General features: G+C 36.9%; 1 protein-coding gene across 1 annotated transcript in view; it reads left to right on the top strand.

Annotated features, from left to right (window-relative positions):
* The window catches only part of UMAD1 (UBAP1-MVB12-associated (UMA) domain containing 1), an 82,948-nt gene extending 67,227 nt beyond the window's left edge, over positions 1-15,721 (top strand). Inside the window, exon 4 of the mRNA XM_062605018.1 lies at positions 14,128-15,721. Within this exon, the coding sequence (XP_062461002.1) occupies positions 14,128-14,385 (258 nt within the window). The 3' untranslated portion in view covers positions 14,386-15,721. The remainder of the gene's footprint in view (positions 1-14,127) is intronic.
* Positions 15,722-18,747: the final 3,026 nt, after the last annotated feature.

Raw genomic sequence — 18,747 nt, 5'->3', positions numbered from 1 at the left:
CCTATGGAGATGTGTTGTCCGGCAAGGTAATGAGTGCTCTGGGCCTAATCAAACATCCACAATGCCACTGAAGTTGCTTCAGGCTCGTGAACTAAAAGTCACACACACATTTAAGTGCTTTTCTGGATTGAGGCCAAAATGCTTAGTGTTCTGCAGTGCTGAGAACTTGAATTAGTCTCTTTGTGACTGTGAAATACAAAGCCTCTAATTTTAACTGCAACACCATCATCATAGAAAGAGATATTACAGTGGGGGGGGGGTTCATGCTTGTGAGTTTTCCATTATTATAGTACAGTTTCCAGATAATTCAATCTTTATCTGCTTTTAGTGGGAATTTAAGGTTATAGAAGATAACAGAATGGAAACGTTAGTTTTGATATATGAAGAGTGCCAGAGACCCTAGTAATGTGACGGGGTTATTTTTGATAATGAGCTCTTCCATTGGTAAAGCAAATTAGTGCAACCATGTATTTTTGTCCTACTGTGAGAACAATTACATAGCATATCTATTAGGAGACATAAAAAATACTTTTGACAGATGGTATGGCTGTGAATTAGGATTTATGAAGATTATTGTATGTCTGGTGTCCAGGACACCTGGGATTATTAAATTGATGTAAGAAACAACAATGACAACAACAAAAATTACATTCCTGATAATAGCTGCAGTGTTTTGTATCTCCCTACTGTCACCTTAAGAAGCAGCTTGTGTTTATTTGATTTTGCAGTTCTTGACAATCCGACATGCGCTCTTTAGCCAACAGATGTCAGCAGATTTAATGGGTGAAAACTGTACCAGTAAGAGTATTAAAATAAACTACCAAAAATGAGAGCTGTCTTTAGATTGCAAACTAAGATTTACCTCATGCTGTGTTCTGGTTTTGGTTTTGGTTTTCTTTATAGTCCTATTTCTCCCTCAGATACTTAATGGCTGTTGTCTTCTATCTAAGGAGCTTGTTATACGTTTTCTAGGGCAGAGGAGAATCCCCCAAGGGATTGCTTAATCCATAATTATCTAATTTATATGTTGTTGTTATAGCCACTCTTAATTATATACCTTGCTGTGATACTTATCATCATGGAATGTAGTTTTCTTTATGAATTGCAATGGTTCTTGTGCCCTTTCTTTTCATAATTTGCTACTAAAAACTGAGAATGTAGCAGAGAGCAAGCCCATGTTTCTTGAAGTAAATCTAATATTATCTATGGTTTCCTGCATATACTTATGTGCACCATTTTAGGCAAGTATGTAAACGAATTAGAGAACAAAAATTATATCTGAATTGGCAAATAATGTCCTCATTAAATTGCACCTTTGTAAAGCTGCCATGCCAGGATTCTGGATAGGTAAATAACAGTTTCCTAGGCATCTGGTTAGGGGTCATGTTAGTCAATTGGAAAGAAAGAAATACTATAAGATATAAAATATCAAAGAAGAGATAATGGGGGTTGTAGCTGCACAGAGTAGGGGAAAAAATAATATTATTTTTATTCTTCTAGAGAAATTAGCAAGTATTGCTTAAGTTGATAGACTTTTAAAATATCATTTTGAGCGGATCACCTGATATAATTTTAGGGCATGAATAATGCTAGTGTTACCTTGTTTTCTTTTTTATTAAAAAAATGTTATGTATTTAAAAATTTAAATTGAAATTAATTGTTTCTTTCAGACTTGTTATTGCCCACTTTTTACTAAAGCTTGGCTGTCTGGGTTGTTTTTGCAAGTTACTGGAAAAGGAGCTGTAACTGATCGTGTTTGTTCAGTCACCCAGCTCTTAGTTTATGGTTCAGAGGGTCCCATATTTAAAATCACAAGAAGCAAGTCCTGGGATAGATTTACTGCACCATTTTAAATATCCTACATTTCCTTTAGAGAAGGTGGTTTATATTCAGAATTATTGGCCAATGTTTGTGATTGCTTCCTTTTGACAAAATATAGTGTCTCTAGAAAATGTTGCTGCTTAGATTGTTTGGTTTTTTTTTATAAACTCTTTTAAGCTAGAATTCTAGTCATGGCCTGGTTAGATTAATTGCTCGTCATATGTCATATTAACTCCAATATCTTCTTTTTCACATATAAAGCCCTTAAAACATGTTGGTCCATATTTTCTATCTTCTTAATTGGGTATGTAAGCAATAATCACTTAATGAAATTATCTAGTCTTAGAAGCGACTAGAATAAGGCTGTCTTGCAGCAAGTCATCAAGCATGTACTATTCTCTGAATGCTGGTACTGCCAAGAAGAAAGATCTTATGTTTTACTCAACTATTGTGTATGATCATAAGCTAAGCTATAGCAAGTGAATTTTTAACATTACATTTAAAGAAGAATGACTAGTTTTTACCGTTGGTGGCTGCAATGGACATAATCTTTCTTAGCTCCCATTGTCCTTTGCATATACAGCAAATAGCTGGCAGTTCTTTGAGGGATACATGCACAGCCACTTATCAGAAGTGTGTACAAAGCACAGCTGCCGTGTGATAAGAAAGGCACAGTATATGGTCATGATCTTAATAAGAATGAAGTTTAATAACACAGTCACCCCAAAACATCAACTACTGCATATTACAACTATTACTTTGCCACAGCATGTTTACTTTACAATGAATGCTTCATTCTATTGTAATATTCATATCACTATCTGATAATTGACAAAAATATGTAAGAAGTCTTCTAAGAAGATGAAGAAGTTCTCCAGCATATATGGACTAGTGGACTTAAGTCTGCCCTCAACAGTTGGGCAACTTAGAGGGAAGGGTGTATATTATGTATAAATACATCAGGTATACATACATATGTAAAATTTAGGCAACATGCTTATCCACAAAAAAGTCTGCTTCTGCATGTCACAAAGGATTAGTTGTGATGGCCTCAGAAACAACGTTTTATAAACTCTGATTTGTGTAATTTATTGACCCAGGGTCAACCAGCAAGACCTGGGGGTGTCTTGTATGACTATCACCTTGTAGGGTTTTTCTGTTCTAAAGTGAATACTTAGACTTGTTATCTGTGTAACATGATACACGGTTGGGGTTATTTTAGATACCTAGTAATCATAGTAACATCAAGAATGCCATGTCCATTGTCTTTTTCTTAAAGGGAAGCATTATATTTTTAGATATAAGGAACTGGAGTGAGAATTGAGAGATGTGAATTAACATGGTTGTCACCAACTTCCTCTCTGATTTTGGAAAACAGTTTATTTTCAAAAACTGATAAAGCACCCTCTTACAAAGCACTTTCCTATAGCACTTTGCAAGTGTGAAATACTGTTAAAGCCTTTGTATAACTTCAGTTATGATTTCATTACAACAAGAACTGAAGAAGCCTTACAGTCTTTTAAGATGAGACTTGAATGTTCTGTTTGGCTAGCAAATACACAAAAGCATAACAGATGGATTGGAGCATCCCTCCCGCATGGTCAGTTTGTATGATTGGTGAGGTTTGAGCAACAGAAGACAAAATCACCTCCTGCAGGGACATGCATACACACAAGCATGGTATATTTTCATTTTTTTTGGTGCCTATATATAGCAATGTGTGTACCCCCATGTACGAAGTTCATAAAGTAGTAAAACTGGCCTGATTGGAAGCCTCTTCATTTTGAGAGCTAGGCTTTAGTAAAGGAATCTATGCTCCAAATAGTGACCAAGGCACATGTATACAGAAGCACAATTTGCATACCTCCCTATTTAGTTTGGGGAGACTCACTATATGCTTGACTTAACTGCATTCTTACTCAGTTGCATTGAACGGTTATTTGTAGCAGAAGCAGCTCAAACTGGATGCCCAGATGTTCTCATCACATATTTTAGCCGTCTTCTAATTTTGGGATCTTCTGACCAGCTTAATCCCCAGCTAAAACTACTGATTATCCTGTATCTCTTCCCCAAACACATGCAGTCAGACTAAAAGCCGGTAATGCTGGCTCACTTTGCTGCTGTCAACAAATAGATTGGTCAGTCATTCTGCTTCTGGGAGCAACCCTTCTGGCTCTCCAAATATGAAAATTGATCTAAAATGTATACATCACTTGATGAGACTGTGTGCTAATACAGCCTGATGGTACAGTGATAATTACAGCATGATGCATTAGCATAAAATGGTGGCTAAAAGACTGTAGCATAGGGCAGTTTCTTAATAATTACTTTAAACACCAAGTAAGGAAAATAACAATGTCTATAGGTTAGTTTTGCTGCCACTTTCTGGGGAAACAAAACAAAAGAACCCCCCCCCCCCCCAAAAAAAAAAAAAAAAAAAACACAGAAAAACAGAAACACAAAATAGCAGTGGGCACTCCTTTTAATGGAAAGAAAATATGACATGAAAACTGCCTCATTTCAGTCCAAAATGCTGATATTGATAAGACAGGAATATGTTCTTCTGTACTTTCTATCAGTGTGGTGATCCTTTCACCACAATGTGCTTCTGCTGTAATTTCTGCCTTAAATCCCCAAAGCTTCACCACTCCTTAGTCATACCAGATTTGTGAAAGACTGTGCATTGGGTAGTACATAGTCAAATTTTGTTATAAAGCGCTTTATGAAATTGCAAGATAAAATGGAAATTATTTGTTTGCAAATTTCTTTGCTTCCATGGTATTACAAATTTTAAGAATGCTTTTCTGCTGTTGTAATGCAATCAGTAGTCCTGCTTGATAAAAGCAAATCTATTTTTAAAACAAAAAAAAAGTACCCTTCTTCCTTTTCATTATGGTCCAGTTACCTTCCTCTGGCAGAGAATTGAGTTCTGGCCACCTTAGAGGCCATCTTAATTGAAGTAAATGACCAATATTTGTTTCCTTATGTTTATTTAATTAATTATTTGATCCTTTACTGCTATTATTCCTGCATCTCAGAAGCCTGAGCAGTAGGTGCTGGGGACAACTCAGTCTTCTTAATATTTTTACATTGAAGCTTTACAAACTTCAGCTCCTGGTAACCTGTTTGTTGAAGGTGCTGTTGGCAGCTGCTTCAAGTACAGACTGCATATGGAGGAACATAAAGTCAAACGCCTATCTTTCCTTTCTCTCACTGAATTGAATCTCTCAACACAGGTGGGACGTTGTGTTAAGAGAATCTTGCCTCATTCACTGGTTTTGGCATTAGAATGTTTTACATCTGTAAACAGGACATATTGCTAGTCTTGCCACATGCTTGGATTTTAAGCAGCATGATAAAAATCTCAGTACAAAGCACTTAGTACAGCAATTTTTATTCACATATCTGCCTGAGAATCCATTTATGTTCTTCAAGACTGAGAAGAGAGACCATTAGGAAGATACAGGGGCTTAGTTACCTGGCAGAACTTCTGAAAGCATGGCTGAGGATGTTGTTTGCAGGTAACACTGAAGAACTCCTGGGTTCAGACTAGTAATTCTTTGCTGTTCACTCTACTTAATTAGCTTTTTTTCTGAAAACCAAATCCAAGATAATTTCCTTTTCCTTTCCTCTCATTGTAGATGGAAATTTTTATCCCTCTGTCTTTTTCCGCTCACTGCTATTTACATTCTATGGAGACATTTCACGGATGTTGCAGACGACCTCAATTACTCAAGGAGAGATGTCTTGAAACAATAACTTCTGATTTATGCAGCTTTTCCCAGTTGTTTCAGTTTGCTGAAAAATTTATTGACTTTTTTTTTTTTTAATGTGTGAAACCATGTTTGCTAAATATTTCCTTACTGGCTTTTTATGTTCACTTGTCTAAGTTCTTAACTAGACAGCTTCCTTTCCTATTCAAGTACTTGGATTTTCATGCATTTTAGTACAATAATGAGAGAATGTACAATTATCCCTCTTTTTTAGAGCTTCTGCTCCATGGATAGCTACCATCTCAGAGAAACTGTCATCTTTATCCTGCCACAACAGATTACTATGTTGGAGCTTCTACAATTGCGGGGCTTGGGAGCAAGAGGTAGAGAGGAGGAGGCAGAGACCCAGTTTGTCTAAGCTTGTCCTGTTCAGGATATTAGCTTCCCAGAAAGTGTTAAGGATATTTTTTTTTTGCTTGGAGCAGTAGAGAGAAACTCAGATCTTGTTGTCACTAACTGCATCAATCAAATGTAGCTGCTAAATTAAAAAGGATTATTTAAATACTGTCAATTTCATACGCAGTTAAAGTTTTACAAAAATTGTATATTCTCTGGCTATACTGAAAAGTTACCCGAGTTCCTATTACACCAGGAATGAAGGTAGCAGGAAAATAAATGTGGGTACTTTGTGCTTTTGGATGACGCTGAAGTTACAGCACAAATCCATTATCATCATTTATCAGATTTCTCTATTCATTTTGCAATATATTGACTTGCCCTTCACATCTGATTTGTGGCTTTGGAATGCGCTGCTGGATGTCTAGAGCTGCTTGCATTTTCAATTACAGTTCTTCTGGCTAGCAGTTTACTTACTATAGTAATTTTCCTGAACTTTTTAATCTTTCAGCATACATGCTACAGAAAAGAAAAATCTGCCTAGTTAGTAACATTTCCTGACACTGGTAGAAACACAACGTGCTGAATATTGTTCATGTTGCTTATTATAATGTATGAGGTCTTTGCTATGAATAGCTTGCATAGTACTTCAGAGGAAAGGAGGAACTAGATAAACTGTTCCTTACTGAACACACACCTCTCTCTTTCTTCTGAGATAATTCTTATCACAATATTCATGTTGCAGAGAAGAACGTGGTATAAAATTCACCTGTTAGGGCAGTGCTCTAAGCTCAGGGGCCTCAGAGAGGCACAGGGAGACAGCAAGAACAGGAAGCGTGCTGCAGAGGGGGCACAGCTGGTACAGCTCTTCAGTTATCAGATTTGAAAATGTTAAAATTGGTTGGGATAGAAGGACAGATAAGAATATAATTATTTTAGTTATGGTGGGTAATAAAGCATTTTTAATAAAAATGTAGAATCCTTTTCTGCTTCATTATTATTTCGGCTTTCTTTTAATTCTGCAGTCTTTCTTCATGTTGCATATTGTCCCTGTTTGTTTAATTTTATAGTTTCTCATGTTTAAGATGTTATGGTTCTCTGTCTTTAAAAAAATTATTGAATGAAGTAGGAGTGAATAGGAATTAGGAGTGAAGGAATAGAAGTAGGAATTAGGTATAAAAATATCATTATACAGTTTTGCTTATAAGGTCAATATATTTGCTAAATTTATCACCATCCCCCTGCAAATATTTCCTGTGCCCAACTGTTATTATAGAGGATTGAGTAAAAATAGAACCTTAATCTTGTTCTGTTTGGAGTTTGTGAAATTGTTAACAAAGAAAAATGTGATTTTTTTTCCTAGGATGAACAAATGAGATTGTTTGGACACTAGTAATGCAGCCCTTTGTGGTACTTGAGAATAATTTTCAGGGTAGGATTATATTCTGTAAGTGTTTCATAAATAAAACTAGAGGCATCTCTCATATTTACTGGGATACTGAAACTAACACACTTAAACCATGGAACATTCAGAGTATCCAGAGTTCAAATGGCAACCTCACAGTTCTTCCCATCTGCAGACATTACCAGTTTAGCTGTTTGGGAGGGCAAGGAGCATGTAGTAATTACAGAAAGTTCATTCTCATTTAAAAATACCAAATCATTAGAGAAAAAGCTGGTTCTGAATAATTGCACTTATCTAGTTGCTTTAATGCCAATAAGGATGTACAAATGTACATCATTATTGATACTGAATATGTGGTTTAGCAAAGATTCCCCTACTGTTCTTTGCAGGCCAGGATACTCTGTGGGGAGCTTTGCTATAATAATGAAAAACTGTAGAATGTCAGAGGTACTTTTCACTGTTTCTTTAGAATCTTTTTCTTTAAGATTTCAGCAACATTAACCTGACCTTGATTCTGTTCTAGTCTAAGAAATGGCTGAAAAGCATGCTTTAAAGAGGAAAGTGAAAAAGAAAAATATCAAAAAAGTATGCCACAAATCAGTAAAAATATTCCTGAATGCTTAGTTTAAAATCTGGTTCTGCTTTACTCTGAACAGCTATGTTGATAAATGGAGAAAAATCATGCTGCCTACCAATCACACAAAATTTTTACAGGTAGCAGGAGCTCTTTAAGAAAGACAAATCACTGCTGTATTACAGAATGAGAGTCATAAAAAGCTGGAAACAAGAGCCCAAAGCAAATGGGAAAGCTGATTTCCATTGACAGCCATTCTTGCTTCTGAAAGCCTCTTCAAGGACTCAGTCTTGGCCTGAAGCTTTCAGGCATGGAAGTCAGCCCTATTGCAACCACTGACAACACCAGTTTTAGGCTAATATTACAATCCCATTCACTGCATTTCTGTTAAGAAAGAAAGTGACCAGAAGCCATTTGGATACAGCAATGAGCCACTGCAAGGTCTCCGGCGCTACTACTTCCACCTGCTTTTGTTCTCCTAGAGAGAAATAACTTTTCTCTTGAGTCCCTGGAGGGGATGCTGACTAAACTTTTGAGTGAGACTAGAAAGAACAGCAGCTCTCATGACTCACATAAGGTTTTCTGAGGCATCTCAGGGGCATCTGTATTGTGCTTGTCTGGGTGTGTTTCTTCCTTTCTTACAGTTCTGTAAGGATACACACTGGTGTGTTGTGTGTCGGGGGGGGGGGGGGGTGTTATTGATGTTTTGGGTTGGTTTTTTTGTGGCATTTAAAAACTATCATGTCATGTACACTTCCCCCACCTCCAGCTAATCTCCTTTACTAATCCTTTCTCTTAGCTTATATTTTTTAATAAGAAGTGCTAAACATTGAGAGCACCTTGTAAATAATGTTTTTTTCCTCCTTTGTTTCACTTTGCCATTACTGTTCTGATTTGAAAAGGGAATCATTATCATCAGTGGAGATGCTCACTCTGCAATTCCTACAAATTGTCTAAAAAAGCCCAGTGAATACCCTAAAAAGCATCAACTGAAACACAAATGGAAGAACAATCACCTAAAACAATTTCCCTTTCTAGATACATCAGAAATAACTGCATAATGCTAAAAAAAACTGAGATACGTTATGATACAGTTTGCTGCAATACCACAAAATTGCGTGAAATAAAGCTAATATTTTTATATCACCAGTAGTTCTGTAGGTCTCTGTCATAATTATGATATTGCTGAATACTTACTAAATATTCCAGAAGACTGAATATACTGTTTGTTTCTCAAGGCTGTCTTTTTAAGGGAAATTGGTCTGCTTCTGGAAAAATTCCCTGCCCTTCCTTTTCTTTTACAGAAATTTCTTTTAATGAGTCACTTCTTCTTAGAAAACCTTGTTTGATAGTTTGGATTACAACAATGCTAGCACTGATCTTTGATGCTTCTTCAGAGTGCTGTAAATCCAGCTTCTCAGCACATTGTAAACTATGCATGTTTTCTTCCTTATGAGACTCTTGGAAGGCTTTATGGTTAGCAGACAGAGATGCAGCAAATCAGCAAATTAGATGTTTTTAAAGGCAGCTGAGAAATTCTCTCTTTTTTTTTTTTTTTTTTTTTTGAGCAAAAAGGAAGAATTTACCTTAGAGGATAAATGTACACTTTGTTAGTTTTGAAATAGCATATAGCACCCATGCTGTCAGAGCATAATTGTTATCTGGTGGCCAACTACCATATATATATGTATACATACTGTTTCTTTTATCCCTGTTCATTTGGATTGCAAACCAAGAATGAAGAAAACACCTTGCTTATATAAGTTAAATTTGATTACCATACCTTCTGTAATTTTACCTGTTTTTTCTGACTCCCTGATGCTTGGTGAAATGTAAATTATTTGGTGATCTTCTATGTCCATTCAGTTGGTATTTCTCATAGCAGGATTGTGTGTCATAGCATTTGGCAGTGCTTTATTTAGCTAATGTCCAGAGACTATGCTCTGAATAGATTGTATTCTGGGTAAATAAGTTAGGCATTTAAGTAGAAACCTGTGTGACTAATGTGGGATATCAAATTCTCTAGGGCTTGCAGTTCTATATATGCTTGAAGAATGCATGCATGAAAACATAAGCCATTTCATAACCTTGACTTTGATTGCATCACATAGCTTTGTGCTGGTGTCTGCATTGTAACCAGCTTGGGCAATCTCAGCACTGATGGGAGATGGATGCTCTCTGCTAGTGTGTCCAGCTCTTCATTACATTACCACAGTCACTATAAAAGCCTGATGGTCAGGTTGGCTTTGTCAGGGTTTTTTCACTATGCAGATTCTCCAGCATATGTCTCACCCCATTTAAAGGGTGTCTATGCCATAACACATATGACACACTGTGTACTAGATAAAGGGATGGGCTCCAGAATATTCCAGGACTTAAACTGCAAACATGACAGAGTTTTACAGCAGCCTATCTTCAGTTAAGTTTCCAGGTAAACTTTGTCCAGAGTTTTTCTACCAGATTTAGATTTTGCATTCTGCATTAAAGAATCATCTTTCCCAGGTTTTGTATTTTTCCCATTGCATTATTTTTTGGGATGTCAGCACAGTAATAGTAACATAAAACGTGACTTGCTATAAATGAAAAAGGAATGTGAACATTTTAAGATAGTGAAAAATACACATTTTCATTTGATAGATAGTAGTGGTTTATATGTGAAACTGAAATAGGAAATCTTGAGTCCTTTTCTCATTTATGCTGTAAACAGATCATGTCATATTGGGCCTAAGACCTTCTCAGGAGGGGTTGGATGTACTGGGAGTCAAAGACTGTTGGATCCAAGATCAGCTTATGGAATTTGTTATACTGACCTGACACTTTTCTTTGTTCCTGACTTTTCTGTACTATGTTGCTCCTGGCCATTTTGGGCTTTATTTGTGATACTGTTTTGACTATTCAAGTAGGATCAGAATCCACAGACTATTAAGAACCTTGCTGACACTATGCAGAGGTTGAGTATCGTTAAGTAATGTTGAACAGTAAAATAATTCTAATGTAATTCATCCTTCCTTACTGCAGTCTTGCTTTGAAATGTGGAGAGGGACCTGAGAGAAGGAAAAGCTGGTTCTTGCTCTGTCATTGTAATACATGGTGTCTCCTGCGTGCAGAAAGGGTTTTAATTTCTGGGGCTGCCCATTTGGTACCCTTCTAACAAATGTAAAGTTTCTGGGGAAAAAGAAAGATCCAAGATGCTTTGTGCTCTCTCCATTTTTTTTTTTCTTTCTTTGAAGTTACTTTTGCCACATGATAGTGCAATTTGCATTGTAAATTGAGTTCATCCAGCTTGTGGGACGATAAAGATATAAACAGGTGTTCATAAAAGTATAGTTTGCCAAATAAAATAAACATTAGATTCTAGGGATTTCTGATTATCATCTGAGCTATGGGAATACGACAGCAAGTGAGGGATCATTTTTCCCTGGAATGTGAGAGTGGGGGGAAGCAGAATGGTCTTTGAAGATCTCGTCTAATTGATTCCGCGATGTAACCTTTTCCTGTTTTTTCATTTGGGGCTTTCTGGCTCCACTCTCCCCTTCAGAATATGGGACTGATTTAACACAAGCAAATACCAGCACCTCCATAAATTCTCCACAGGTTATTTCTTTCAAGAAGGAAAGTGCAGTGCAGTGTAGAAATTAAGGGAAGTTTTTAAGTATACAACAGCTACAAAATTAAGTACTTATTTGAAGTATTGTGGGAGTTTTCAGATAAATATCTTTAACATAAATGTTCTGTGTGGCAGTGTTCTTAGCAAAAGCATATGTCCATAGAAGATGTTTATGAATTTTGTTACGATGCGCACCTTGAGTCTATTTGGCCATGACAAGAAGGAAGACTTCCTCTAAATGTTTGTTATCAGTCAGCAGCTATAGAAGTTAAGATCCCCTTTAAAGTGGGAGCTGCTGATCTTCCACTTGAAGATAACTGTGCTGATTAGAACAGACAAGTACAAGACGTTTTAGGGTTTTTCCTGAACTTACAGACTTATGGTGCTATTGCCTGTTTTTCTCAGAGCTTGGAAAGCTGCAGTAGGAGAACTATGCAGTGTTTCTGACTTTTCATCATCTGTAAATTGTACCTTCAGGGGTTATGTAGTACAGACATGTCAGTATTACAATAGCTTAGAGAATATTGTTAAAGCAGGAGAAACCCAGTGACATACTCTGTCTCCAGAGGGCTCTGAAGTGGCCTAGAAGAATAGACAAAGATGGGACTACTCTTTCCTTTTTCATATCTATAAAATAATTTTTTTTATAGCAACTAGCCAGAGGGTGATCTGAAAGAAATGGGGAAAAGTCAAACAGGCTCTGTTACTGAGAAGTGAATCCCAGCAGCTCAGTAGAAAGATGTTTTCTTCACTTGACTCCTTTGAGCTCACTCATCTTTTGTACTGGATCATAACAAGGATAGTATTTACATGTAGAAGTCATTCCTTTTAATAAAACTTCTTAACCTTAAGAAATTTTACATTATAACAATTACTGATTTGAGGAAGTGTATCTTAAGCTTTAAGTTTCTAGTCTTCATAAGTATAAACAAAAGCTGCCAAATGAGGGTCCATTTCAGAGTGGGCAGCACCACTAACCTATTCTGACCCAGTAACATACGCAGGCATGAGCTTCCTCAGTTACCTAAGGACTGACTCTGAACTGACATAGATTGGCAAGATTATCTATTTCATTGTTGACAGTTTAATAGAAGGTTTAATGTTTGCTTATCTGACCTAGTAGATGAAATGTTGGGTTATGTGAGGAATGAGTAGTGCTCAGGTTGCATTCAAGTCAAATCCAGTCCTTCCTCTGAGAAGCAGACAAAATGACTTTTACTTGGCTAAATGCTTAGCAGTGTTAGTTACTCCCAGGATAGAAAACAAACCACCTCACCGCCCAAACTGTCCTTCTGCCAAACAGCTACAACCTCAGGTTCTCTGTAACAGTCACCGCCAGCACACATCAGATCTTGAGCAGCACAGCTCCCCTGAAAATCATGGAAAAATTTAGCACTGTCCATACAACTAGATCCATTTAACTCTTATGATCAGTTGAATACCAAATTAGCTCTTAAAGGTTTCAGTGCTCGGCCTTCCCTAATAACAGCATAAGCTTTGGATTTTTCTGGCTGTGTGCTGTGTATGGAGGGTTGAAAGGAAGAAGTCAGAACTTCAATCAGAAATTCATGTCTAATGTTCTTGGCTTTGACATGTCTTGTTAATCACTTTTGAGGAAATTACTGCAGATTCCCGTATGTGTGCTTATACAAAACGAAAGTCCATATTACAAACATCTTATTCCTAGAGATGATGTGAGAGCTATCAGTTTGGATAGCATTTTATTGCTATAAATAGTAAAGTTAGATTTGATTTCTAGAGGCAGAATAAATAGTCTTGTCTCTGTTTTTAAAACAATAGAAGTTTTAGGATAGACACTTAATAAGGTCATATTGGTAGGCCATTATCAAAGCTTGCAAGTATATTGGGTCCAGCATCCTATCTGCTGGTATTTTCTGTAAATTATATTGGCTTTTATACAGCAGGGTTGGTATTTTATTTTATTTTATCTTATTTTATTTTATTTTATTTTATTTTATTTTATTTTATTGTTGGTTTTGACTCAAGGGTTTGGGGGCTTTGTTTTTTGTTTAAGTTTTGTTGACTTTTCCTATAAAGCACACGTTTGGCAATGCATATATTGCAATTCCTGTTGCTATTCCGATTTTGCAATTTCATTTCTATTTGGAAAGCAACATCATTAATACTTTGAAATAACTGGGATAGGAGTGCTTTATAATCATCAGTCATGTCTTTGTTGGACAGCTTCTGAAAAGGCACAAGGGGAACAAAAGACAGAACTTCGTCAGTTTCTAAAAGGAGTTCTAATGCAAGTCATTTCCCCTAAGCAAGACTGGACATTATGACAAAAAGTCCCACCAAACGTAGGGGTTTCATAAATGCAGAGTAACAATAGGTTGAGAAATCTTACTAATCATCAAAAAAATCCATTGTTGTTTTAGCGTTAATTCAAGTCAACCTGACCCAAAAAACTATATCGACATGAATTAGGAACTGCTGTTTCAGATGTACTTCAACCAAACTCTGAAACTGCTTTTATTTATTATTTTATTTTCTTCATGTATTAGTATTAGGTCATGATGGCTCTAAGCGCAAAGCCTTAGCTGCCTGATTCATGATGTCTAAATTTCTGCTTTTCTCTTTTCTTTAGACAAATACAGGGCACCGATCGCAGTTGAGTGTATCAAGTGCCGAGGTGGGAAATGAAAGGAGTCAAAATTTGGAAAGCAGCCCTTTCATGTCAGATCTTCTGAGTGACGTACCCTTTGCCCTAGCACCACATGTGTTAGCAGTACAGGGCACCCGTAATGACGTTCCTGACCGATTGCTCACCTACGACATCAATGATAATTTATCAAGATTTTGGTATGACTTTACCCTTGAAAATTCAGTGCTTTGTGATCCGTAATGTTTTCTTTAGTATTTCTGTCTGTGTCAAGGAAAAAGTCCTAAGGTGAAGATACAGACTTAATCGACTTAATATTTTGGGGGACTACCACTGATGAATCAGAAGAATTGTGTGAAAAGGATTCTTATTCACAACCATGTTGTATTTCTTAGCTTTAAGTGAACCGTAACTTAACTATGTTAAATATTCTGGTTATTTCAAAAGAAATCAAGCAAAACTGTTTCAGCCTGAGACTGCTTGTTGCTATCTACTTCCAGTAGGTAGGCTGCAGACACAAACATTTCATAACTTTAAGATGAAGTCTACACACGCCTGCACTGTTTTGTTATTTCACTCAGATACTAAACACATAGATCCTGTTGCATGTGTTAAGATCACCTCTGATTTTCTACAGATAGAAACCAGTATTAACACTAAAGCAATATTGCTTTGCACTCCTGAACAGACAGCTTTTCAGTTAGACCAAGTTTTAAAACTCAGAGTTCATTACGAGTACTTAAATAATTGTGAAGACTTAATAGAACTGGTAAAATTTACTAATTTCAAGGTAAAAATCAGTTGCTCTGCTCCCTTTGCAATAGATGGTATTTTTGTCCATCTCATGTTGTGCCTGGAGAAGTCCTTGCCTCCTGCGTGTTGGCTGCTGTTTGTTCTCATTACCACATGTGTTCCTGATTTATACACAGATCAGCTTTTCCATTTTAACCTCTTTGCCCCCTGAAGAAGGAAATCTCAGGACACGTACTTTTAATGGTCACACCCTTCTTTTTTCAATTTGTGTGCCAGAGATACACATGGCAATGTTTAGCAACAGGAAAACATTACATTGTTTCTTATCCAGCTAAATTAAATGGCTAAGTACCTAAACATGCATTCTCACAGACCACTGTGTCCCCTGCTTACAAGCTTTAAGCATGTTTTTCCCCGACTAAAACCAGAGCTGCTGTTGCACGAGCAGCAGCTCCCTGATGTGGCGGCATGATTTTTGATGAATAATGATCTGTGTCACACAAAAAAAACACTTGTTTTTTCTCTCGGGGTAGAATATTTGTATTGTGCCAAACATTAGTGGATATTTTCATATATTTTCTATGCTCTGTGCTAGCTTAAGATACATATATTTTCAGACTTGCATCCTCTTACAGTTTTTGAGATAAATACTGTAATTGATGGAGAAATTACATTGTGAATACGTCTTAGGTTGTTAAATATTTGTGGTTTAGATTTTTTTAAGTGTATGTATTTAATATTTTTGACAGCTGTGCTCATAAATGTTTTGAAGTTATTGTTTCAGGGACAGTATCTCTGCTACAGTCCAATAAAAAACATGCTAAATCACGGTGAGTTATTTCTTATGTGTGAGAGTTGTTACTCAGGTTCACCTGTGTTGTTTACTATAGCTGTGACCATTCCGACTTCATGGGAGCTTGAACCTGGAAATCGGTTTGGAAATCTTTTCAGTGTCATTTAAAATAGGGTTCCTTTTGATCAAATATATTGCACTTCATTTGATGTATTCTGTGTGGTGGTCTAGGTCTTATCCATGGCTCTGCTCTGAGGATCCTATGGCTGTGAGCTGGGAAGTACTCACAACTCTTATAAGGAAGAATTGATTTTACCGAGTTGTTTAGAAGTGGTTTGTGTGCTAGTTTTTTAGTTAACACATACCTGAAGCACTAAATTTAATTTTCATGATTGATTTATATTTAATCATTAAAAAAATTAATCATTCTGCAAATAGCATGTTTCCATTCAAGTTGTCCATTTCAGATCTGAAATGTTTCTGCAGCTCAGCTGGTCTAGAAGCAGAACTGCAAAACACTGTTGAAGACTGAACAAACTCACAATACTTGTTCTTTCTTTGCTAGCTGACTTGGCGTGTAATTTTGTGCATTCATTTCTTGCCAAAAGTTAGCTAATTTATCTAAAATAATTACATCTTGTCAGAACTGTGCTCTGTTACACTCACAAGCATCATTCCAAAAGAAGAGGAGAAGCAAAAGAGAGTAGGGAGGAGGTTGTATTCACCCATGATGAGAAATGTGGACGGTAGGTTAAACATTTGGCCTTCATCCTTCATCATGTTTTGTAAAGGGTAAAATCCACATCTAACAAGAGTACTAGTAATGAGTAAGGGTATTTGGAATGTGTCTACTGACTGCCCTCTCTTTAGCCAGGCCTGGGGAACAAACCTATCCCTTGCTTGAGATCATCCATAAAAAGTAGATTGAAGCCTAATGGCATCCAGACAGCAAAGGTGAATTTCTTTCCACTGGGATAAAAAAAAAGTACACTTAAACTGTTATAAATTGGTAAGATTTATGGATATTACTATGTGCCTACTGATAATATGAAGGTGGCACAAAATCTTCAGAAAATTAAAGATTTCAAAGAGTCTTAATTCATAAAAAAATGTGAATTACTCGTGCAAGATGTTTAACCTTTTATGCTAAGTGATTATTGCATAGGATATATGTGAAGATCTGTGTATCTGTCAGTGTCAACAAATACTGAATGGTTCATATGTTGTCAATCAAATATTTGAACACCAATGAAAGAATATAGTCAGTTTTTAAAAAAAAATAAAACCTATTCAAATATAATCAATAATGATATCAAAATAGTAAACCAGCCTGGCTGTCCTTTCTGTATATAATAATGAGAACTTCAATAGAACTGCTTGCCTTGTGTTATGCATAGATATGTAAATTATTTAGAACTGAAAGATATTTCATAGCTGATGTCATTAATATTAGGATTAAGACAGGTTGTCAACTCCAGAACTAATAATAAAAGAGAAGTGTGATCCTGGGCCAGTGAAGAGCTGCAAATGGGAGCTCTGTCACTGCCGTGAGTGGAAGTATTACTAGGCCTGCACTCCTTTACTAAATAGTTTACTTAGAGTTACTGTAGCTGATGGGAGATTCTGAGTTTCATTTGCAGTTCTCTACATTTTCCCTGCAAGAGATGTACTCTGTGTTGTGTGATAGCTTCCTTATGGAACTTCTACTAAATCAAACATAACAAGACACTTCTTATTTCCTCTGGAAGAGTTGTAAACACAGGCTCTGGAAAAGTCTAATTTTAAGCATAGGAAAAGGGGAGTGAAGCCCACATGTACGAAGGTAAATCAAAGAATAATTGCATCCAGAGCAGCCTGACAGAAAGCTGACTGGGAGCTGGTCCTCGCAGACAACTCCCCGGTGACAAACTCAGAAGTGGAACCAGAAAATGCCATGCCAGGAGGTGGTTACAGATCCCATTTCTGATGTTTTCTCTAAAGTACGACCCAAACCCTGATACTGCAGTCCTGCAGGTGGCAAATATACACTTGTGTGGTCACAGCTGAGAGCTTTTGACCCTGGAGCAACTAAAAGGAAAAGGCAAACAGCATATTCACCATGGTAATTATAGTGTCTCAAAAATAACACATAGCTCATTGCATTTTTAGCTAGGGAACCTGTTTCATGTTCACAAAAGCACTAAAGCAGTCTCCTGGGCAAGATAAGTGGGTTGATCCCAACAATAGCATAAAACTTGCACTTCAGAAACTGCTCTCCTCCCCACAACCACCCTTTTGTTATGACATGACAGTTCATCTTGCTTTGGATTTTCTCTGCTCAGCCTATCGAGTATGGAGAGGAACCAGAAGTGCAATTCCTAGGGTAAGTCCTTCCCTTCTCAGCTAACTGCAACTCTTCTGCCGATGACAGGGCAATTCCAAATTAGCCAGATTTCCTTTTGAAGCTAGAGAGTGTCTGTTACAGCAATCCTCTGTATATTCCAAAGGCAGGCTCCAGTTTGGTGCTGTAAGAAGAAGGTTTAATAAGTGGAGCTGGGTTTGTTCAGCCCACCTGCTGTACTGCAGCTCTTCAACAGCGCTAAGCTTTGGGTTCTGTAATGAGCTCACAAAGCTAGGAGGAGGTATGTTAGGTCTGATTTTTTCCCATCAATATGTTAAATTCCTTAAACTAAGGAAAAATATTGATCTCCGTGTATCCTCCACTGAGATCATCTTCTTTCTTTACCAGCTAGATATTTATGTCCAGTGAGTCTGTGAGAGAACTACCTCGTTCTTTTCAACATCCTTCACACAGATGAAACTCTTTTCTGAAAAGAGACGTCCACTCTGCAAGAGGGTTCTGTTCCCACAGGCCCTTTCTTAGCCCTACTTCTGTCTGAATCAGAGCCATTCAAAAGAAGCAATGCCAAGTATTCATGCTTACTGGAAGGGGAGAGAAGTCACTATGTTGTTCCCACGATGTGGACAGTCAGTTAGCTCAGAAGCATTATTGTCTGAAGAATGAAATGGAGATTTTTGTCAACCTAGGATTTCATCATTTTCAGATGCCAGAAGCGTAA

Source organism: Pezoporus occidentalis, unplaced genomic scaffold, assembly GCF_034315485.1.
Source record: "Pezoporus occidentalis ecotype Australia unplaced genomic scaffold, CSIRO_AGI_Poc_V1 ctg9, whole genome shotgun sequence".
NCBI classification, from domain to species: Eukaryota; Metazoa; Chordata; class Aves; order Psittaciformes; family Psittacidae; genus Pezoporus; species Pezoporus occidentalis.
The sequence above is the reverse complement of the archived record's forward strand: the minus strand, read 5'-3'. Positions and strand labels throughout refer to the sequence as shown.